Raw genomic sequence first — 24,170 nt, forward strand, 5'->3', positions numbered from 1 at the left:
CAAGGGAGCTACCTTCAAAAGAACTGTGAGAAGGAAAACTCTCCTATTCTTCTACGGGGGTAGATTTTCAATAGGGTGGATGATGCCACAGCTGACAATTTGGCCCTCTGCCTTCACGCTAACTCTGAGCCCTAATTCCCACACTTGCCACACTGTTGCTGAAAGAAAGGGGCTAGCCATCATTCCACTGACAAAAGGTGCCCACCTCTAGCATCATCCCCGAAAACTGAGACATGTAATAACAGCCTGAAAAAGCTACTGTCCCACACTATTCTTCCCAGGTCAGACCAGATCTACAGGACATTTCAACTCGAGTTTAACGAAGGACCCTGATAAGGCAACCATTCAAAACAGAGTAAAGAGCCTCAAGATTCCATCATATGAGCAACTGCAGATTCTTAGCTTGAAGAAGAGAAGGCTGAGATGGAGGTTAGGGTGAGGAAGCAGAAATGATGGCTATTTTTGAGTATCTAAAAGGCTTTTATATGAAAAAGGGCTCAAAGGTTCCACCTGAACTCCAAAGGGCAGAACAAGGACCAGAGAATATAACCTGATATCAATGATATCTTCTCATAGAGGATCCACATATATCCACTGCCCTACTCCCAAAGACATGAGGAACTATCTCCTATCTCTTAGCAAGGCAGGTCTAACTAAGGCTTGTGGCACCAAACAAGCTCATACAGTAATGAATGAAGGCAAAAGCAGAACTTTATATAATTACCTTCTATTACATGCTTGCTATATTCCACATACTGTGCTAAGTGTTGGGGATACATATTTTTTTAAAAGAAAAAGTCCTTGCCTTCATAGAACTTCAATTCTAATATAGGGCAACAGACGCAGGAGAGAGATGACCAGAGAGGGCAGTTTTACAGTCAGAATAATAGGCTGAAGACAGAAAAGAAGAAGAGATACACAGAGAAACAGGTAGATGGTGAGATGGCCCAGAGGGCTGGCCGGCTGGGATGCAGAACAGAAAGATGAACTAGGGTCAGCCAGTGGGTGTGCTGTCCACGTGGGCTAGTCTGCACACACTCAGTTCCCAACCTCAAATAAAACTGTCGTTCACCCTGAAATTGGCTAGCAGGGGCCACCAGAGTTGAAAGTGCTTTACTCCTAGGAGAGGACACAGAGCAGAGGGCAGACTACATTATGGTCTTTATCAGAATGGTAGATCCCCATAGGGACTAATGATCCAAATAGTTGTTCTCAGAGCACATGTGCAAAGGGGTTGCTTACCTTAAATGAGAGTTTGGTCTTGCTCTCAGGCTGTCTCCAAATCAGGATGGTGATGACAAAGCAGAGGAAGACTGACCCTAAGAGGACAGCGATCACCCAAGGGGTGCCCTGTTCAAGTTCCTTTTTAGCAAGGACAGTGACAATGCAGAAGATGATAATATGAATCCCTGAAGAGAACAAAATAGGAGGCAGGCACTTAACCATCAGTTCAGCTCTCAAAGACTAACATCAGACATTCCTACCCCTCCCCTCTTATTTCCAATAGTTAAGGCATACTTTTGTCCATTTTGTTTTCTTAATATAACTATTAAATCTTGCTCCAAAATCATTATCCCCTTCGGCAAGCAGTAAGGTGCCTTCTCATTGCCCCTCAGATGGTGCCATTGTGGGGATTACAGACTCAGGGTCAGAAAACTTCAGTTCAAGTGTCCAGCCTGATACTTGGTAGTTGTGTGGACACACGGATAAGATATTTCACCTCCCTCAGCCTGAATTTCTAGAAAATCCCACACTACCCCCCCACCTCCCCACCCCCGAGGAGAGGCTCACTGAAAGCCTGGAGAAACAGGTTATCGTGATCTACTCCAATTTAACAACCATGATGCCTTATGTAAAGAGATTACCTATGAGGCTGGTTGAGACATTCACAATAAACCCTGAGAGTTTGGAAGGTTCTTTGTTCTTCGGACATAATATGGCTCTTAGAGAACATTTCTCCATTTCTGGCAAAAAGCCTGTTTGAGAATCACTGGTGCTCACTATTTCATTTTGATCCACAAGATCAAGCTGCTCGTCTGTTGTTCTGGCCATCTGGTATACCAAGTTAGGCTGCTCTGGTTGGTACCTACAAAAGAATAACACTGTTAACACCTCATTATTACCACTATTTCCCCCTCTTTGGAAGTAACCAATCAGCTGGGAAAGCACATAACACTGACTTTCTGTCATTAGATCAAGGGGGAACATTGGTTTTAACTCTTCAACTCCTAAAATGCCACAATATTACCCTCCTAGCTACTGAAACCAAGCTGTGAGAAGATGCACTGGACAGAATATAGATACATATGAAGTCAGGAAAATGAGTTCAAATCTGGCCTCAACTCTTATTGTGACTCTGGAGCAGTCACTTAACCTCTCCTCAGCCTCAGTTTCTTCATCTACATGAATATATAAAATACATAAATCTGAGATACAAATTAGGCTTAGACTAATGCCTTACACTATTATTTTCTCTCTATGTATCTATCTAGCAACTAGGGGATTCAGCGGATAAAGTACCAGGCCTAGAGTCAGGGAGACTCATCTTCCTGAGTTCATATCTGGCCTCAGATATTCACTAGCTGTATGACCCTGGGCAAGTCACTTTACCCTATTTGCCTCAGTTTCCTCATCTGTCAAATGAGCTGGAGAACGAAACGGCAAACTACTCCAGTATCTCTGCCAAGAAAACTGCAAATGGGGTAACAGTCAGACCCAACTGAAAAATGACTGCAACACATCAATACTTTATACAGTATTTTCTACCTTAATAATGAAGATATTATATCTTCTATTCTATACTATAAAAATTAGTATACTACAAAAAAATTTAAGAGAAACAGATCAAAAAAAGAAGAAGGAGGCAACTAGGTGGCACAATGGATTGAGAACTAGGCCTCAAGACCAGAGGTCCTGGATTTAAATCTGACCTCAGACATTTCCTGGCTGTGTGACCTGAACAAGTCACTTAACCCCCATTACCTAGCCCTTACTGCTCTTTTGCCTTGGAACTGATATTTAGTATGAATTCGAAGATGGAAGGTAAGGGTTTAAAAAAAAAAGAAGAGAAGTAGATCATACACAGCTATGGATAGGAAATGTAGGAAATGCATTTCTAACAAAGCAAGGATCAAAGTCAATTACTAAATTACAAAATAGAAATACAAATTTAAAGGACAGATAAATTTGATTACATGGAACTCAAAGGTTTCAGGACAAAGTGTCTCTCCCTCTCTCTCTCTCTCTGTCTATACATACACATTAGCTAGGCCTTAAGAACCATGATCCAGGATCCCACTGCCCTATGCTATGCTAGAAATCCCATCTCCTCTCTGTCCTGCCTGCTTCTGCCACACTCTCACCATGCTTCAAAGTATGGGGAAAACATGGTAATGAAGGTAAGCAACACAGGTTCTTTTATATTTTCAGGTAAATCTCATTAAGAGACTTTCCTGCTAAAGCTTTTCTTTTCAAAGGGGACAATCTAACACCATGGTCCTAATAAGAGTCATTACAGAATGCTCAGGTGAATCTATTTTCTCACTAATGTGAACTTCACCCCAGTGACGTGGATCACAAGTCAAACATGTGTGCCCACTCTGTGCCCCTTTATCCTCTAAGCTTGCCATAACATTTTACCCAAAGTTCTTCACTTTTCCTTGACATGAAGAGAATGCCGGTGGAGACCACGGCCAACTCTCCATCATTCTTGCCACACAACTAGGATACTTACTCTTCCTGAAAAGCTTGGGCTCAGGCTGTCTTCATTTGTTCCATGGGTGACAGTAATCAGTGCATAAAAAAAAGCAAAAAGAGAAAATCCATACCGTAAGACCAACACGCAAGCTGCCACCAAAGAATATGCCAGGAGGGTTCCAATGGACATTAAGTCAACCAAGTCTTTCAGGTCAAAAAGAAAGGCCATCACAGCTAGAAGGGAAGTAGAAACCAGCATCTGATGAAGTCAGGAATACGGATTGTTAGATCTACCCCGCCAGGCTTCACATACCACCACCATAAAATTTAATGACAAAGAACTCAAATGGGACAGAACATGCTTCCTCCCTCTGTGAGCTGTTTTTAGAAAAATAAATAATGACCAGAGAGACTAGAAGCCCTATTTACAAACTGCCAGACTAAAAGGCAACCCATGGTGCAGGATAATCACTGGGCATGATTTTTACCTAAGGAAAGCCTAAAGTTATATAGTACCACCATCAGTTTCTTCAGTGATATCCTTTCTAGTTCTTCAACTGCAAACGATAGTTGATGAACAGTCTATGTGCTCCACTAAGGTAGACATCCTTAAGCTATCAGGAAATGGAAGAAGGTCCCCCAGAATGCCGAGTGGACCCTGCTCCTTCTGGTAAAAAAAAAAGAAGCCAAGGACATGAACTGCAAATTGTAGGAATGGATCACTAATGAGAGCACAGATTTACTGAGTGTAAGTACACAGTTCCCTAAAACTTTTGGGACGAAAGTCCCAAATCATATCCTATGCGTATTTCTAGAAGAAGTTCTCAGATCTTTAGGAGGGCTTAGCTTAGGAGAATACTCAATAGGTCTAGCTTATCAATTTGAATATTCCTGATAATTTAGATCAAACCCTGTCTATGCCTATCCATCTTGTGCATCTCTTGTCTATGTCCTCCAGTGTTCACTGTGCTCTTGGTTCCCTGCAGGGGTTATACCGAACCTCCATTTCCCTCGGCATCTTGAGGATACTAGTGGAACCCCTGGGCAGTCACCCCCTGACATCTTCTGAAGTCCTGCATTGCTCAGATGTTGCAGCCTGGTCATACCCATCCTGTGTATAAGTGTACATACATTTTCAATTCTTTGGAGACTTGTGGTTAATGCCTTCATTAACAACAACACTGACAAAATATTGAGAATATAGGTGTTCAAATGAAAAACCAAATTTCTAATTAAGGCTATAAACTTTCTTAATTTTATTTTGAAAGAATAGGCATGCAGTTATTTGAAATATTTTGTGCATATGTATTTACATTTTTAATTATGCACACACATATATTTTAAATAGTACGCATATTTTTAAATGGGCATTATAGTTATAAATTTAAAGCAACTACAAATCACCAAGTTAAAACATAAAACTAAACCCTTTTCAACAAGTTTTCTTGATCTACTGGCCAAAAATAGTCAATTGTAGATCAGAAAACACCTTGGTAATCTCTCAGTTCAATATATTCATTTTACAGAGAAGGAAACTGAGGCCTGGTGAAATAGATTATATGACAGAGACACGAATAGGATTTAGAGTTAGCATCTCTGTAATTTACATAGTAGAGCTTAGTATCAGTAGGAACAAAAGAACTACAAATGGCCTTCTATAATGTTAAAATTCCCACCAAATTAAATGCACTACAAATTCCTACTCCAGGAACTATCAGATCAACAAATACTGACCAGAAAAATCGGGATGACATCATTGTTTTAGTGACTGGCATGTTTTACAACCTCCCAATAAAACTTTTCCCTTTCCACAATAAGTAAATTAAACCTGATCCAAAAAATAGTACATATAATTAAATTACATACTCTCCAAATTAAGCAAAATAGCAATGTCTCCTCCATTTCTTATCAATTATGTAAGTTAACTGGTAGGTCCCTTAATCGTTCTATCTACCTCATTCATATTTTTAATATATTCCCAAAGATCCAGGCCTGCCCATTAACAAAGGAATTACAAAGAATAAGATCAAGTTGTTAATTGCATCATAAACAAGTTTTCTTTGATTAAAAACTTTAAATGCTGCAAAACCAGCAGACATACCAGTACTGATAATATTTAGTAAATAACTCATTCAGTTCAGGGTTTTATGTAGCCCATTAGTAAGGACTCAACTAATCACTACAATTTGCGGGCATTACCATTTTAAAATTCTGCAGAAAACTGATGTGATTGAGACTAGTTAGAAGAACCTGAAGTCAAAATTCCAGATTTCCCATTCTCTTGGATCTGTCAAGTTTCCTTCCTGTTTTGACTTAGATTCTTCTTGATGGGGTCTGCAATTACCTTACATGCTCTGAGCCAAGACAATTTCAATAGTGATACTTCCTTAAACAGAAATGACCTCTTACTATCCACTTCCCCAGGGATACACTTGGCACCTATTACAAAACAACAATTCCAAAAGGGAAATATCTTTTTCTTCAGTGAGTTCATAGTCTATAATATGCATAAACCAAATGTCTGGCTTTCACAATTAAAGAGGAAGTCACCTGGCCAGAAGTTCAACATGGAATCACTGACTAAGGATAGAGATGAATGGTTTTAGAGAAAGTAAATGTGATTCGGGTTTTCCTAATTAAATAATGAAATAAGCCAGCACTGATGAATCTCACAAAAGAACATCTCATTTCTGTGGACTCAGTTTCAACCATTAGAGCATTTCTGCATGACCATGAAGTACAAGATGTTTCTTTTGAAAATAACCATGTCATTGGTATCTGTTCCCTTGAAGATCTTGTTCTAATTCTTACCAGCAATGGCACCAGAAGTTATTGTTGCTATCATTGGAGTTTTGGTCCTTTCACTGACTTTGGCTAAAAATTTAAACAGGAGTCCATCTTCAGCCATTGCATAAATGACTCGAGGCATTGGAAACATAGAACCTAGAAGACTAGATATTGGGGGAAGGAGGATGCAAAATTCATTAGACTATAATTACAGAGAGTTCATCAAAATAAAAAAAACCAGTAATATAAGCAAAGACAAAGAACATGGCCTGAAAATTGATCTATTTCCCTCCTACTATCGCTGATTAAATGAACTTATATATTTGGGGAGGGGTTCCCCATAAAACCAGCTCTTTATCCTATTTGTCAGTTCAATGGTTTTCTTTCTTTCAATGTTATTAATGTCTCCTTTGCTTTTCTGGATTTCTAACTGGCTGTTTAATTGGGAATTTTTAATTTGTTCTTTTTCTAGTTGTTTTAGTTGCATGCCAATTCATTGATCTGCTATTTCCCTATTTTATGGATATAAGCATTTAGAGATATAAATTATCCCTTAAGTACTCCTTTGGACCTGCCACCATCTCTTAACCCCCACCTCCCAGTCATTAGACATTCTATTTTTTTATTGAATATAAGTCAAAGAGAGAAGTCAACAAATTAGATCAGTACTCCAATATTTCACATTCATTATTTCATCACTGTGAATAGTGCTTTTCTGAGGCATATTGCAGCACTTCTCAAAAATGGTCTTTAAGAGTTATGGTCAAGGCATTTAGCACTATGAAGTCAACTTGCTGATGGATGTCTCCAAACTCAGCTAGGTTGGACCAGTCTGATATTCTTGTTTCCTAATATTTTGAGAGGCCTTGCCTTCTGCTTGATACGACCTTCAAGAACAGTCAAACAACACTCACTTTTGATCGCTGGAATTCTGTGACATTAACTAGCATTCAATTTAAATGCAATTTTCACTGAAGGGCTTTTATGTGTGGGTATATGTGTGTGCATGCATGCACATGTATGTATGTGTATGTGTGTGTGAGAGAGAGAGAGAGAGTGTGTGTGTGTGAGAGTGTGTGTGTGTGTGTGTTACAACCCTTACCTTCTGTCCTAGAATCCGATGTATTGGTTCCAGAGCAGAAGAGCAGTAAGGGCTAGGTAATGGGGGCTGAGTGATGTGCCCAGGGTCACACAGCTGGGAAGTGTCTGAGGCCAGATTTGAGTGTAGGATCACCTATATCCAGGACTGGCTGAGCCCTCAGATGCCCTTATATTTGTTTTGATTTTTTAAACATTTTTAACTAAATCAGATCTCACCTGGTAGAAAGAGCACAGAGGGAGCCGACAGATACAGCATACTTTGCCCCTTCCCAGCCTACATGCTTAAATGCATCAGGCAATGGACTATTTACATCCAGGCAGAAGTAAGGCGTCATGAGTGTAAGAGCAGCAGATACCCCAAAGTAGGCCACAAAGCAGATCAAGAGGGATGCAACAATTCCCACAGGGATAGCTTTCTGGGGATTTTTTACTTCTTCACCTATTTTTTTTAAAAGAAAGAAATTTGCCAAAAAATAAAGATCACTTTTAATACTTTGACCTTCAAATGTATTAATCAAAGATGGATCAAATAATAACTCACACATTTGCAGGCTATTTCTAAAAGTTCACAAAGTATATTCCTCATAATCCAGTTAAGAGGGCATCATCCAAATTTTATTGGTAGTCTCCAAACTTTTAAGGGGGTAAACTGAGGCTCAGAAAGGGTTATTGACAATGATCACAGATTTAGAGCCCGAGGGAACCTTGTAATCCAGCCCCTTCATTTTATAGGGTAGGAAACTAACATCAACAAAGGTTAGCCGACTTTCCCACATTCCCCAGATTGCAAGACTGGAAATCCACTCTCTGAATCCGAATCAACCATCCCTTCTACAGTACGAGTGCCCAAGCCCATGTCGGCAGCGAGGCTGAGACCTTGCTTTCTAACCCCAGGCTCAGCATGCACCCCACTTCCCTATGTCCATTCAAATGCAATGAATACAGGAGGACAAGTCTGTCAAAGGAATGATGGGTACTAAAAACATGTTACATCTTTTTGGCTCTTCCTGTGACTTCACCGGTCTGGGAAACTCCCTTCACTGACACAGATTTACAACTGCTCAGCAATTAATTTATAGTCAAATACTACTGGATTGTGGTGTGACAAAACAGATGATCTGGCCAGGATCTGTAGGGGTCAAGGGCAGGGCCTGAACCTCCATCTTCCTGGCTATGTATGGCTTCCTATTAATCAGGCTTCAGATATGAATAAGGCACAGGAGGGGCTGCTAGTAAGACAGTGGAAAGAGGCCAGCCTAGAGCTGGGAGGGCCTGTACTCAAATCTGGCCTCAGAGTCTTCTAAGCTGTGACTCTGGGACAAGTCACATAATCCATTTGCCCAGCCCATGCCCTTCTGTCTCAGAGTTGCTACTCAGAAAGTAAGGATTTTTTTTTAAAGAGGGGAAAAGACAAACAGGTAATTAGGTGGCACAATAGCTGGGGCTGAAGGCAGGAAGACCTGAGTTCAAATCCAGCCTCAGACACATACTGTGTGACCCCAGGCAAGACAACCCTGTTTGTCTGTTTCCTCATCAGTTAAATGAGTCGGAAAAGGAAATGACAAACCACTTCAGTATCTTTGCCAAGAAAACCCCCAAAGCATAAAACATTGGACACACCTGAAAACAACTAAACAACAACCTATTAAACAGATGATATATGACACCACCCTTTCCCTTCTTTTCCATTAAAATCATTATCTTTTTATACCTTGTAAACTGGTTTCTACTTTGTCATCTGAAACTGCTCTTTCTAAGGTTATCTTTGAATTTCCCCATTTGCCAAATCCAAAGGACATCTAAGCAGTTATCCTTCCCTGACATGCATCCATGGACTTCAGAGTCCAAAGGGCACCCAGAACATGAGTGAGGGGACCCAAGTGCGGTGCTGCTAAGTCCACAGGACCTAGGAAAGCTACGCCATCTCTCAAAGTCCCAGGTTCATCGTCTACAAAAATGATGGGGCTACACTACACGATGGATCACTGCTCTGCAGCTCTGCCTCTGTGATCCTCTCTTGGCCACATCCTCCTCATCTGCCTCTTCTCTCCATTTCCTCTGTGCTCGAGTAAGATTGCACTTCCTTCTCCCTCCCACTAAAGCATTCTTGGCTCCTTTCTTTCAAGGTATAATCTCTTCCAAGCAGCCTGCATGGCTTCAACAAACAACTCTATACACTGATTCCAAAATACAACTTGAATTCTGGCCTTCCTTGTGACCTTTAGGAACACAGACTTCAACTGCTCCCTGGAACTCTCCAGCTGGATGTCCTCAAAGCCTCTCTGATTAAACCTCATTCTTTCCTTCAATGGATTTCTTTCCTTTTTCTTTTTCAAAACCCTTACCTTCTGTCTTAGAATTGATACCAAGTATCAGTGCCAAGGCAGAAGAGCAGTAAGGGCTAGGCAATTGGGTCTTGCTACGAAGTATCTGAATCTAGATTTCAACCCAGATCCACTCATCTCCAGGCCTGGCTCTCCATCCACTGAGCAACCCTGCTTCCCTCCTAAACCCTCTTACCTTTCATAAATCCTACCAGAAGCAACTAGGTGGCACATGGATAGTATGCTGGATTGGACCTCTGGGCAAACCATATGGCAGCCATCTACCTTAGGTTCTATAACTAAAATGAGGGAAACAATAGCACCCACATCCTTTGTAAAGTACCCTACTTGGCACATAGTAGATGCCTAATAAATTCTTATTTCCTTTCTTTACCCCATATTTTTCATGAAGATCATACCTATCTCTCTTTTGGTTTTCGCCATCCTGTCATGCCCGATTCTTTGGGACCCCATTTGGGTTTTTTTCTTTGCCATTTCCTTTTCCATCTCATTTTACAAATGGGGGAACTGAGGCAAATAGGGTGAAATGACTTACCGAGAGTCACATTTCTAGTAAGTGTCTGAGGCTAGATTTGAACTCTTTTCTTCTTGACTCCAGGCCCAGCACTCTATCCAAGGTACTAATTAGCTGCCCCAACTACTCTGGTACTTCCTGTCTACAATGCTGGCTTTGCAGTTCTATGATCTCCTGCGAGGAATTGGCTCCACATTTCTTTTCATTTCAAGCACCTACCTTTTATAACCCCACAATGCCCTTTATGAGGGTAGGCACTCAATGTCTGTTGATGATTTGGGAGCAATCCAATCCAGGCTATTGAATGATGACTAGCGAACCTTTCGTGTTCGTTGAATTTGTTAATAACTGAGTTTATATTTCATGAGTTTAAATCTTGTTACTTGAGAATGAAAATATTAAGAAAAATATCTCAGCTGAGGTCTTTACTACCAATAATACATTTTCCCTGGAATTTTAGGAACCCAAAGACAAATAGTAAGAAGAAATACAAAGTCTTTAATAGCATGTTGTAGCTTCCACATTTGCAGTGAGTAAGCAGCAAATCAGGACAGAAAAGGAAGAGTGCTATAAGTTTTTGTGGAAGAAAGCATATGAAACTGGTTATACTTCTAGTGAATCATATCTAAGGGCTTGATGCTCACAGGTATCAGGAGTCACAATCAGACTACAGAACTGACTTTAGTTCCACTAAGGATAAAGTTTTTCTTTTGCGATCTGGTCTAAGGATCCAGGAAAGAAACAAACAACAAACTACAACTTTTAAAATTTATTTAAGTGTAAGAGAATAGTTTTAAATATATTAAATGAGATTATTAATTATGATTCAAGTATAAAATTAGCCTAGAAATGACCAACCAGATCATAGTAACCATTGGTCCCCAAAACAGCCCACTGCCACAACCCCCAAGCCCATCTGCTTACCTGTGGTTGCAATGCAGTCAAATCCCACAAAGGCATAAAAGCAAGTGGCTGCCCCCGATAGGACACCACTGAATCCAAAGGGCATAAACCCACCAGCACCAATGGTGCTGTTACTAAATGATTCACTGAGGGGATAAAAAAAGACAAATATTACTCAAGTTTCCATCTGTATGTTTCAGCTACTATAAAAGCAATACCCCAGAATAATTATATCAAACTCAACTGCCAAGAGTTAAAGAGTAATGTAGACTGTTTCAAAGGGGCAGTAAGTGTCTGAAGTGGGAGAGAGAAAGCAGAGGCTCTGCAATAAAGTCACAGCACAAAGGAAAGAGGGAAGACCTCAGGGCACACGCTTCCATCCCCACAGCTCCCCTATTCTCCTCAGCTTGCTTCTCGTGCCGTTGCCTAGGAGCACACTAGTCAGCCTAACTCCAGCCAGACCCCAAGATCTCCTTTAAGGACATTCACAAAGTGTTTTCTGTCTAAGTAATAAGCCAAGTGAAGCATAAGTCTAGCCACGTGTGTTTTGCCTGAAATAACTTCCAGATTGAAAATGGATGTCCAATTCAGTCTGGACTTCATTTTCTTTTCTTCTATTGTCTTGTCTGGAGGAAGACTCCAGGATGCAAGAGACACTATTCTATAATCCCCCCCGTTGGACCTGACCTCTCTGGTTTGCCTGAGGTATGGTCAGTGGCCAGTAACTCTCCACCTGCTTCTCTTCCCAGCTTGCACTGGGATAGTCTTTAGAAGACTTGGGGCTTCCACTCCACCAGTATTTTACTCCTTTCACCATCCAGAAACAGACTAATTTTGCTTTGGGGTGGGGAGGAAGGGAAGGGTCTTTTGATCTTGCTTCACAATGGTTCAAATAAACACCTAATCTGGTTCCACATTATAGTCTCAGTAGACGCAGGTCAAGTATCTTGGGGACCAGTTTCCACACAGTCATTGTATCTCCTTTTCAGCTGGTCAATAAGTCAACTAAGATTTAAGTGCCTTCTATGTGCCAGGCACTGGACTAAGTGCTGAGAATAAAAAGAAAGGCAAAAACATCATTTTTGCCCTCTAGGAGTTCACCTTATAATGAGGGCCATAGTATGTATACATTAGGTATATTAGGTACATACAAACTATCTACAGTGTAAATGGAAGTTAATCTCAAATAGTGTCTGATCCCAAGAGAATTAATTATCTTTGAGGGCAGTTAACTACATAAGAAAAAGGGCCATTTAATCATATAACACAATACTATGAACATATTAAAAGCCACATCCAGACAATTTTATAAGCCTTGTTTTTGGTGGGACTAATAAATTGGCTTTAAAGGATTCTTCTGGATTAGGAGGCTTTACTAGTGGTGCCCAACTGCCCTTTGGATTCTTTTTTTAGATACCCACATTCACAAAGGAATAGTCTTTCAAATAGCCTTTACGGTCCTAGAGTTTGGGTCAAATTTTACAAATTTGAGCATTTTTCTACAGTTCTATTCCATTCAAACTTTTATGAATATACCTGTTGTCAAACAAATTGGGGGCACTGAGATGTGCCTATGTGATGGCTATAGAGGAGATCATGCATTAAAAGTTGACCTTACCCAGGATTAGGACTGAAATAAATGGGTAACCCCACAACTGGACTCTGCCAAAAAATGAATTGATTGAAATTGAGAGAAAGGAAACTAGAGATTATGATCAAATCTGGCAATAGATTGAATCTGGAGGCTAAGGAAGCGTGAGTACCATGGGATCCGCAGAACCAGAGAATATGTAAGCAAGACCACCCAGCAGGGGGTGGTGAGAGCCTCAGCCAACATAGACACACTTCCTGAGACCTACAGGCCAGGCCTCAACTATCCCGACACACCCTCCCTGTGCACAAAAGGATGAGGAATGCACACCCCGGAGTGCTGGATTCCATTACAAAATAACTTAAGATAAAGACAAAGACAAGATGGCTAAACAATTTTTTAAAAAATCAAACACAGGATTTTGCCTGGGATAATAGCTCAGGAGTGAGAGCATGGGAAGACAAAAGGAAGAGGAGACTTAGAAAGTCAAGAGGCATTTCTGTGAAGTCTCCCTAAAGGAGACTTTCAACTTCCTATATGTATACAGAAATGATAAGACTATAGGAAACTCTATTAACAAGGATCTTTGTGCTCCAATGTTCCCATGACTTCCAAGTCAGGCTGGGGACAACAAGAGCTACAAAAATGCTCAGTAATGCCACCCTTCTTTTCTTCCACTAAGTGAGCCAACAATGGAGGTGGGAGTAATTTTGATTTAAATAAACCAAGATTGCTTTTGATGGGTTTGGTATGAATGTTCTCCAGGCAGAAAAAAAAACAAGCAGGGTTCTCAGACTTTTATCTTCAGTGAAAAAGAACAAGAAGCCTAAGAATATTAAATAAAGAAGAAGAAAAGAAATATTCAAGGACAAAGGTGCTTCAAGTTCCACAATGCTGCCATCTTGAAAATGTAAGGCTCCTTAAGCTTTTGTGTCAGAAAATACATCATAGGCCTGGTAAAACTTTTCAGAATATTATTTAAATGCACAAAATAAAATACATAGGATGACAAAGGAAAGCAGTCATATTGAAATAGTTATCAAAAAAAAAGTTTTGAAAACAAAGTTAAGAACTCCTGCAAGATAATCTGTCATTTTGAGGAAGATCAAAGCATGGGAAAGGGATGGGCACAGGAAATTAGCACCAAGCCTGGAAGTTGAAGTAAAAGGAATTTCATTAGGCCTCACTCCGGGTGGTCAGGTGGTTGACCTGCTAAAAGAAAGGAGGAAAGGAAGAAAGAGATTCAAGAATGTGTTTGATATGTTGGTCAGGAAAGGGCTTTCAGGGTGAATTAAGGTTCTAGGAAACACAAGTCTCCTTCTCCCTCCCACCGTCAACCCCAGAACTTAACATCATCCAACTAGTGAAGAATCTCCTCCCAATCAACAATTCGGTTTCTTCAAGGAAATCATGCTGTGACATTAGGAGAAATCTGGCTTACTGTTACATTCCCCACGAAGGAAGGGCTGTCACCATAAAGTTATAGGACTGGCTCAACAAGTAACACAAAAAGCCATCTCATGACTAGTCTCAACATGGTATCAAATGCTTTTAAGAGTTCATAACCTGGAGTCTGTGTTTATTTTTTTTTTAATCCAGAAATTCACTCGATTTGGCTTAATTTGAAAGAAACCCATCAAGTCTGAAGGGAAAGTGCCATCCTCAGGAAAAAGATACCTTGTTTATTTTCTGGATGGAAAGTTATCTTAACTTGGACATCTTTGCCACGGATGTCCTGGTGTCTGCCCTGGAGTCTAGTAAAGCCTATGGATGACTTCTCAAAAATCATGTTTTTAAATGCAAGAATAAAATGCATGGGATTCAAGAGGAAACCAATTATAATGAAATACAGTTATCAAGTTTAGTTTAGTTTTGTTAAAACAAGCCCCCAGACCCTAATTCAATATCATCTCTGTTTCTACTTTAGGGGGGCTCTTCTATTCTCTCAGAGGGAAAGCGAGAAAATGATTTATTTAGTAAGATGTGGTTTCTTTAACCACTAAGAGCTCTCCTAAGAATGGCCTGTTACATCCCTGCCTTTCATAAGCCACTAAAAGATAAAGGCGGGGGCAGCTGGGTAGCTCAGTGGATTGAGAACCAGGCCTAGAGACGGGAGGTCCTAGGTTCAAATCTGGCCTCAGCCACTTCCTAGCTGTGTGACCCTGGGCAAGTCACTTAACCCCCATTGCCTAGCCCTTACCACTCTTTTGCCTTGGCGCTAATACACAGCATTGACTCCAAGACTGAAGGTAAGGGTTTATTAAAAAAAAAAAGATAAAGGCATGAGACCTGTTCCACCCTTGGTTCCCTCAGCTGATGCTTATACCTATTTCTAAATCTCACTGAAGTTGGTAGTACCCTTCCCTCTATCTCAAATTCAAAGAAGGAGGGGCAGCACTGTTACATAATTCTAGGCTTGCTAGTCCTATGCCCCAGGCACCCCTTTTATTGACAGTAGGCCAAAGGATCAGTCACTCAATCAACAAGTCAGGCACTACCAAAAAATACAAAAATACAAAAATAGTTCTTGCCCTCAAGGAGCTCGCCTCCTACTGAGAAAGAGATGCAAATAGATGGTACATAGGAGATAATGCCAAGTTTATGGAAAATAAGCTTAAAAGGAAGGGTTGGAGAAGTGGAGAGAGAGAAGAGATGATCAGAAAAGTCTATTTCATAGGATAGCAACTGGAGCCAGTCTTGAAAAATCCAGGAATTCTAAGAAGTGAGGGCAATAGCATTCCTGGCCTGTGGCACATGGAATGTTCACAGAATAGCAAGAAGAAATAAGCAAGTGTATCTCTATCTTATCATAGCAAAGGTGTGAAACCTGGTAGATGGTGTTAGAATCCACTGGAGCAATTTTGCTGAGCTGCACCCCCCCCCCACCCAATGCCTTTCCTCTTTTGTTACAAAGGATAGATAGCTGAAGAGAATAGAAGGAAGGAATCTATTAAAAAAGGAGTATGATATAAAAAGAAATGGAGAAAAGTGTATATATTGGGGAAAGGTAGGAAAAACGCACAGTAAAGCTGCATAGCAATTGTAGCAGTCTTCTAGGGGAATTCTTTATTCTTCAGAAAAACATCATCAATAAAACACAAACTTCATTCAGCACCCAACTCTGTTCTAAAGCTTCTGTAACTCATTTGATTTGAGGTAACTCAAGATTGTCATATAATTTAGGGCAATACTGAATAATAGAGGGAGGAGATTTTGCTCTATGGCTAGAAAAATTATATAATATAGTGTTGGTAAAACTTGAAATTATGACACACTAGAACTACCTTTAATAAGGTGGTTTCATCTGAGCATCTGGTAGAAATATAGCCAGAGGGAAATGGACATCACAGAAATGCCAAAATTTGACACATGCTTCCCTTGTCCAATTAGCCAGTCTGATATTGATCAGTGTCGGAACGTTAAGTGTAAGAATGACTGATGAAAATGAAACGTTAATTGGAATGCATTTTCCTGTGCTGGTGAATCAGGGCGAACAAGGCTGTGCTGAATGGTAAAAAAAATCATTCTAAACTCTGATTACAATAAACGTAATGATGTCCTGCAAACTGACAGATCCCAAGCTAACTCCAGCATTTACAGTTTTAACACCTACAGACACAGGAAACAAATAAAGAGCAAGTCATTTCCTGACAGCTTAGTGGCACAATGGATGAGTGCCAGGCCTGGAGTAGAAAGGCCTGAGTTCAAATCTGAGCTCAAAACACTAATTAGCTGTGTGACCGTGGGGAAGTCACTTAACCCTGTTTACCACAGTTCCCTCATTAATCATATGAGCTGGAAAAGGAAATGGCAAACCACTCCCATATCTCTGCCAAGAAAACCCAATGGGGTCACCAAGAGTCAGACATGGCTAAGACAAGTGAACAACAGCAACAATAAAAGTCTCCTGACAAGTACAAGTCAGTCAGCAGAGGCAATGGTGATCACAAGACGCTTCTCATTTCACTCTGTCCTGTGGATATCGAGTGGAAATGTTTTCTACATGCTTTTAACTGGCTTGCCTCCATCCTGAATGAATGCACAGGAGAGTGAAGAGTCGCCATTATATTTGGCATGACTATGACACCAAGGAATCAATCATGGTTTGTTCTTTTTTCTGAAGTAGAAGTAGGTCTCAGAAAGATATGATTTGAAATGTGAGCCATGTCAAGTATATGATGCTCTTAACTGCCATCTTGACTTTACTCAGAATAGTTATTCCTTTCATTTTAATTAAGCACTCATACAAATAAGCCCCCATCCACACATTCAGGCACTCATCTGTTCATTCAACAAATAATTCTTAAGAATCTTAAAAGCAGCTAAGTGACTCAGTGGATAGAGAGCCAGGCTTAGAGATAAATGGGAGGTTAAGTCCTGGGTTCAAATCCAACCTCAGACACGTCCTAGCTGTGTGTCCCAGACAAATCACTTAACCCCCAACTGCCTAGTCTTTACCACTCCCTTCTGCCTTGGATACTTAGTATCAATTCAAAGAGAAGGTAAAGATTCAGAAATAAAAATTATTATGTGCAAGGCATTCTCCTAAGTGCTAAGTCTATAATTTTGCTTTGGAAAAAGTTGGATGAAAAATGATATTTCAGATATCAAGGAAGCCCTCTCTTTTCTCTTCCCCCACCCCTGCCCCCAATGTCTCTTCCTCAACTCAAACTGGAAGGCATCTTCCAACGGAGCAGGGCACTACCTTATTATCAAATAGAAAAATGTGTCTGAAATGAAAATTTGCAGTTAAGATCGAAATAATTATGGCAGAGGTTTAAAAGGGAATAGAGGTCACTTGGTAAGCCTGCACAATATTAGAATTTAAAGAGGGAATTAACTCTCCAAATACCACTGTGTGAATTCACAAAGTTAAACTCAATTTTAATGAAAAATATACATCAAGAAATACATTCCAACCATTATGAAAAATACCTTTGGACTACTTCATTATGGGAAAGAACAGTGCTAGAACTCATTAAAATTAGATTAAAAAAGAGAATGTGTGTGATACCATGAACAGTGTGTTGTTAAATACATTAAAATGAGCACAAATTTAACTTGCATCTGAAAAATGAGTTGTCTGTACATGTGCACACACATTACTGAAACGTCACCACTTACTTGTTCAAACAGATATTGTCAGGTATATCCTCTTTTAGCTGCCAGTTATTGATGGATCCCTTTACAAAGCCTGACACCATTACAAAGCCCAGGACGAGAACATTGATACAAGTGAAAACTTTGTTAACCATGGCTGATTCTTTCACGCCGAAAGTTAAAAGCGCTGGGAAAATGCACAAATAAAATAGGGTGTTTAAAAGATCAATTTTGCACCAAAGCAAGTAATACTTCACTGTATAAGTTCCATAAGAATAGACATTGTTACATTCTTTGAATTTGGGCCTACATAACACTGTACCTGGCATGGAGTATGTACTAAAAATGCTCTTTCACTGGTTTTATGGTTTCCTAGTTTAATACACACACACACACACCCTCTCTCTTTCATTATCCCACTTGCTCATCACAACAAGTCTCTAAGTCAGTTCACAAATTTGGAGCCAGAAGGGCCCTCGAATCCTTGTCTAATCCTCTTATTTTACAGATAAACTCAGGCCAGGGAGAGTTTAATTGACTTGCTCAAGAACACCAGCTAACAAATGGAAGGCCTGGGATTCAAAACCAGACCCTTTGACCTCAAATCCAGAACTCTTCCCAATGTTTCAAGTTGTCTCTTATGATTATTCTCCCTTTCATGCAGGAAAAAGAGCTAATAAGTTGCCAGGCCTGGACATGACATGGACACTAACAATAATCATATAAGTCAGAGTAGAAGAACAACTAGATGTCCTGTGCCTCCCATCTACCTCACTGAATGATGAGGTATCCCTTGACAACATTTTTTAGTTTTTCAAAATTTAGCCACCTCTATATAATTTAAATATGCAAAGAGGACATGGAATAGATCCCATGTTGCTGTATTATTATACATATATTATATATTATTATATTTGATATAATAGAATGCATTATATATTATTATAGGTGGAACTTATATAACTTGCTAAGTATTTTACAAATCTCTCATTTTTATCCTCAGAATAACCCTGAGTTAGGTGCTATGAGTATTCTTCAATGCAACATACTTTATTTAATATCAATTCCCTCTTACATTTACAAGGTTAAAATCAAAATTGGGGGGGCTATGACTGGGTGGCTTAGTGGATTGAGAGCCAGGCCCAGAGACGGGAGGTCCTGGGTTCAAATCTGACTTTAAGACACTTCCTAGCTGTGTGACTCTGGGCAAGTCACTTATCTCCCACTGCCTAACCTTTACTGCTCTTCTCCTTGGAATCAATACGCAGTATTGATTCTAAGATGGAAGTTGAGGATTAAAAGAAAACTACCATCTCACAAGCTCCAACTCTATAACACTTGGGACTGATCTATTAGCTAAGGCAGAAATAGCAGTGAAAACAGCCCATGTCACATGACACTCAAAACAGTGGGGGTTGATTTTTAAAACCTATCTGACGCTTTGGGAGTCTCAAATGAGACCTGTTGTGCCTTCTGACTAGCATTTAGATCCCATAAATCAGTTTTCAAATCTCCCCTTTTCTCAGGTAACCCACAGAGATGGAAGAGATGGAAAATCTCCCATGTTGGTGTTTAAGATGTTTGAAGATTTTGTATGCCAGACAGGCTGTTTTCCAGAAATATTTTTTAAAATTCTGTGACCAAAACTAATATTTAGCACATTTCTTCTTTTTAAAGATATGTTTTGATAGTTGTTGGGCACAAAACAAACAAATATTTCCATTAAATAAATAGGCACACTTGAGCAGGCACCACAGTTCTCCCAAACTGCTCCACATTTTGCTGGCTGGCAGACTCCACTGGCAAGATCACCAGGCTTGACAACTTCACTGACCAGGCAGAGTTCTACTTCTCCTACTCAGAGTAATACTCAGAACTACTCAGAGGTTCAAACACTTACATTCTCATCCAGCACGAGGGATTGCAAAGAGAAAGCAACGGCATGAGGTGGGGATTCGGGAGAGCTGGGTTCTCATCTGGACCCTGACCTGTAACTAGCTGAATGACCAGAAGGCAAGTCTCTCAACTTCTTGAGGCCTTTGCTCACCAGGAAAATAAGGGGCTTAGACCAATATAGTGCACACATCGACTCTGCCGCTATTAAACAGCTAAGCCCTAGATTTACAATTAACCTAAAATCTGTAATGCGTTAGAAGCCCAGCCCCAAACAAGTGCAATTACTTTTGCTTTCTGCTAAAATAATGAATGTACTAGAGGTACCTGTTACATAAGCAGCAACCCAAGATCATTATTTTTTAATGCAGACATTTACCTGTTAGAATTAGAATGATAATTACAGAAAATATGTCTGGGTATTGAGCGAGCCCAGGAGTATCCAGAGACATATGCGTTTGGGAGAACTCTCCAATGGGTTTGCCTATTAGTTCATCAAATGTGGCGCTCCACGCTCTTGCTACACTCGAGGTACCTGCAGGAGACAGAATCACCAGAGCACGTTCACAGAAAACAGCACACTTCAGAAGCATTCATCTGTGAGCACAGTGCAGGGAATGCAGCAGATGCCACGCAATGCACCCATTTACATGGTCGGCAGAGGCCAGCCAGAGAACACTGACAGGGAAGAGTAGAGCTTCCAGCACGTGGCTCTAAGGCTACTGTCTGTCCTGGAGCCGCTAGGAACAAGCTCCACAACAAGCCTGGGTCTGCGGGATGACAGCGTCGCACCTCTCACTCGTGAGAAGTACCCATAACGTAAACACTGACCTGCAGGACAAAGAAGAGGCCGCGGTCATCATCCAAAGGTCTCAGCCTTGCCCAGCGAGGCCAGCCCATCGTCTTCAGAGCTGCTGAGCTCAGAACAATGTTCCGAGCACTAACAAGTTGCTTTATTCACAAAAAGGCCAACCACTGCCTTAGAGGCTACTCAACTCACCCCGTGAAATTTTGAAGAGAGCCATACATATTGGTTCTAAATGTGAGGCTACCTTCTTTTACCACTTAATGAAAGACATATAAACAGAGGCAACATCAGATGCCAAATAAATACAAAAATTTCCTTCCCCCATGCCCACAAATACATTCAGCTGCTTTTTTCCTTTTTCTTTCTTTCTTTCTTTCTTTTTTTTGGGGGGTGAGGGGCAGTGTCCTGGTAAAAATCCTAGCTCAGCAAACAGGGTTAAATGGCTTGCCCAGTATCACACAGCTAGGAAGTGTCTGAGACCAGATTTAAACCCAGGTACTCCAGACTCCAGGCCAGGCCCTATTTTTCAAAGGTAGCTCTGATGATAATCACATGAATTAAAAGAATTGTCTGAGTAAATTATCACTCAGTTGCTTACTGTTATAAGTGATTTTAACTATAGACTTCATTATACTTTGGACCCATGAAGAGTTCATAACAAATACTCTCTTTCAAAGTCATACAGCTGATCAAAATAAGCTATTTAAAGATGAACTTATGGATAGTCACAGAAGAGAAAAGGTTTAGGAAAGTTAAGAAGATTGAGGGTATTTCGTCACAATTGATGTGGTCAGCCAAACTGTAAAAATTAAATTTAGAGGAGGTAGCTGGGTAGCTCAGTGGATTGAGAGTCAGGCCTAGAGACAGGAGGTCCTGGGTTCCAATCTGGCCTCAGACACTTCCCAGCTGTGTGACCCTGGGTAAGTCACTTAACCCCCATTGCCTAGCCCTTACCACTCTTCTGCCTTGGAGCCAATACACAGTATTGATTTCAAGACAGAAGGTATGGGTTAAAAAAAATGAAATTTAATCTCTAATAATAAAAGTATTATCTCTTTTAAGAGGTTTATTAAAGGATTATTGGAAATCAAGGAATAAAGAAATACAAAATAAGAAAACCACATGCCTAGGGCTGATTAGCCCATTCTAAGCTTACTTATTACATCTTGTAAATGTCGAGTAGGAGAAGAGTGAGAACATAGAAGAGGCCAAGGTAGGCATTACCGCCAGTTCAAATACTAATTGTGATCTCACCCAGGTGGGGACTCAGGTGAGATTATAGGGAATTCTGGGAAGTACCAAGGATTTCTGGGGATTGAAGTCTAGGGTTCAAAATCTCCATTTTACACCAATTAAATAATATCTCCCACATATATACACACAGGTTGTATAATCCTGGGCAAGTCATTTAACCACTTCAGTGTTCTGGAAGGCTAAATTTCAAAAAAGATGTTAACCTGCATTGGTGGACAGAATTTCCTCACCTGGAAATAACCTATATCAATGAAATTCTAAGTCTTTTTCTGAATGTTACATCTTTTTTTTTAATAGCTGAGGCTGAGAATTTTTTTTAATATTAGCAGACACTTCACAATAAATATTTTTCTTACCTCATCCCCATCCTCCCTAAAACCCTCTGGAAAAATAATGGTCCAAACCACGTTTATAAACTCTGGCATGGTAAACCTATTTATTTATGGCAATAAATTTTTAATGTTTAACTTTTAAAAAATATTCTCCATCACTAGTTTTCATTTCAGACTTAGAAGAATAAGCTGTGTTTTAGCTATCAACAGGTGCTGAAATGATGTATTAAGCCTCATCCCACTGACCTCTCCAGCAGCTGGGCCCTTGTTCAAGCAGCAGAGTCCTCTCATGGACAGAGAGGAGGTGCTGAATTCCAGCGGTTAAGTCCTGTCCTCTTTTGCCCTGCCACCACTGGGGAGGCAAACTAAACAAAGTGAGCTATCCCAAGATGAGATGAATTCCTGAACCACCTGGGATCCACCTAGACCTCCATAAGATATTTTCATTTTAAAAGGATCAGGAAGAAAACAAAAAAGTTCAATTTATATTGGTCAGTCAAATTAGCAAATCTCAAATTGTCCTTAGCAGATCAGGCATTCCACAAAGTTTTCTGGGAGGGTGTAAGACAACATGGTGGTCTTGTGGTGATTTCTATCTTCTCCAAGTCTAAAATTTTCTTAGTCAAAATTAAAGACAGGGTAGATTCCAACCAGAGAGTAGAAAAGGTGGGACTTTAGTAAAGTGGAAGAAGAGACAGCGCCCTGGTGTTTAGGCACAACCCTGAAGATCACATTGGCAGCTCTGGCCCTAAAACTACTTACCAATGATGTAGGAGAGAATTAAGTTCCAGCCGGTGATGAAAGCCCAGAGCTCACCCACAGTGACATAGCTGTAGAGGTAGGCGGAACCAGTCTTGGGAACCCTAGCACCAAACTCTCCATAACACAGTCCTGCTAACACGGAGGCCAAGGCAGCAATTAGGAAAGAGATGACGATGGCAGGGCCGGCGTTTTTCCGGGCCACAGCTCCAGCCAGTACATAGACACCTGCTCCAAGTGTGCTTCCTACACCGAGAGCTACTAAATCAAAAGTATTCAAGCAGCGGGACAGTCGACTCTCCTCTCGGTTGCAGTCAACAACTTTTCGCCGCAGCAGCTGTTGTCCAAAATTGAGGAACACTTTGCACCCCATGGTACTGTTCAAATCTAGTCAGAAAAGAGAAAAGGATACCATTATCACTGCTATTTCCATGATTATGATGCTGCTACCAATAATCCTGAGCCTCGGCGGCCGATGGCACGAAGGTTCAGAAGCCCTTCTCAGAATCAGGAAGACGCCTCGGACAGCCCGAGTGTAAGATTGGGAGCCAGCCGTGGATATATACATCTCAGTTCCCTCGGGTGGCTCTCCAGTTCTGTACCACCACCTCCAAGGTTTCTCCAGCTTGGGCTCCATCACCCCACGGTAAGTCGCAGGCAAGTGCCAATCTGCACCGGGGTAAAAGGAGTTTCCTCCCTCCGAGCTCTCACACCCATGAAATCCCGGGTCCACTCAATAATGACAATAGTAACAACTCCTTACCTGAGCTCCATGATTAACAGACTTCCATCCCATCCCAGGGATTGGAAATGGCATGGTTCAAACCCAATGCTGTCCCACTGACAGATTCCTTATTGCCATCCCTTCCACCGAGCTCTCTGAAGTGCCTGCTTGCTCTATTATCATAGGGAACAAATTCACTTTTCCGTTCTCACATTCTCCATCTTTTTGCACTCACGGAGACCTGCCTCCCTCTCTATGATAATCTTCCCTAGTTAACTCTTCTAGCATGAGCTGTGCATGCACCCGTATCCATCCTGACAGCTGGGGGAGCTGGAAGAGTCTTTGCTCCCCATTGCCACTTCA

The 24,170-nt window shown here is 40.7% G+C and overlaps 1 protein-coding gene across 5 annotated transcripts in view; it reads right to left on the bottom strand.

Annotated features, from left to right (window-relative positions):
* SLC7A1 (solute carrier family 7 member 1) overlaps positions 1–24,170 on the bottom strand; it is a 70,076-nt gene that overhangs the window by 7,883 nt on the left and 38,023 nt on the right. For all 5 annotated transcript variants that reach the window (XM_056794729.1, XM_056794730.1, XM_056794733.1 and 2 more), the window contains exons 2-10: positions 23,087–23,470; positions 20,310–20,465; positions 18,062–18,224; positions 11,368–11,492; positions 7,801–8,023; positions 6,508–6,647; positions 3,828–3,930; positions 1,866–2,086; positions 1,243–1,409 (exon numbers count right to left, since the gene is read on the bottom strand). In XM_056794729.1, the coding sequence (XP_056650707.1) occupies positions 1,243–1,409; positions 1,866–2,086; positions 3,828–3,930; positions 6,508–6,647; positions 7,801–8,023; positions 11,368–11,492; positions 18,062–18,224; positions 20,310–20,465; positions 23,087–23,470 (1,682 nt within the window). The remainder of the gene's footprint in view (positions 1–1,242; positions 1,410–1,865; positions 2,087–3,827; positions 3,931–6,507; positions 6,648–7,800; positions 8,024–11,367; positions 11,493–18,061; positions 18,225–20,309; positions 20,466–23,086; positions 23,471–24,170) is intronic.

Source organism: Monodelphis domestica, chromosome 4 (genome assembly GCF_027887165.1).
Source record: "Monodelphis domestica isolate mMonDom1 chromosome 4, mMonDom1.pri, whole genome shotgun sequence".
In the NCBI taxonomy this organism is placed as follows: domain Eukaryota; kingdom Metazoa; phylum Chordata; class Mammalia; order Didelphimorphia; family Didelphidae; genus Monodelphis; species Monodelphis domestica.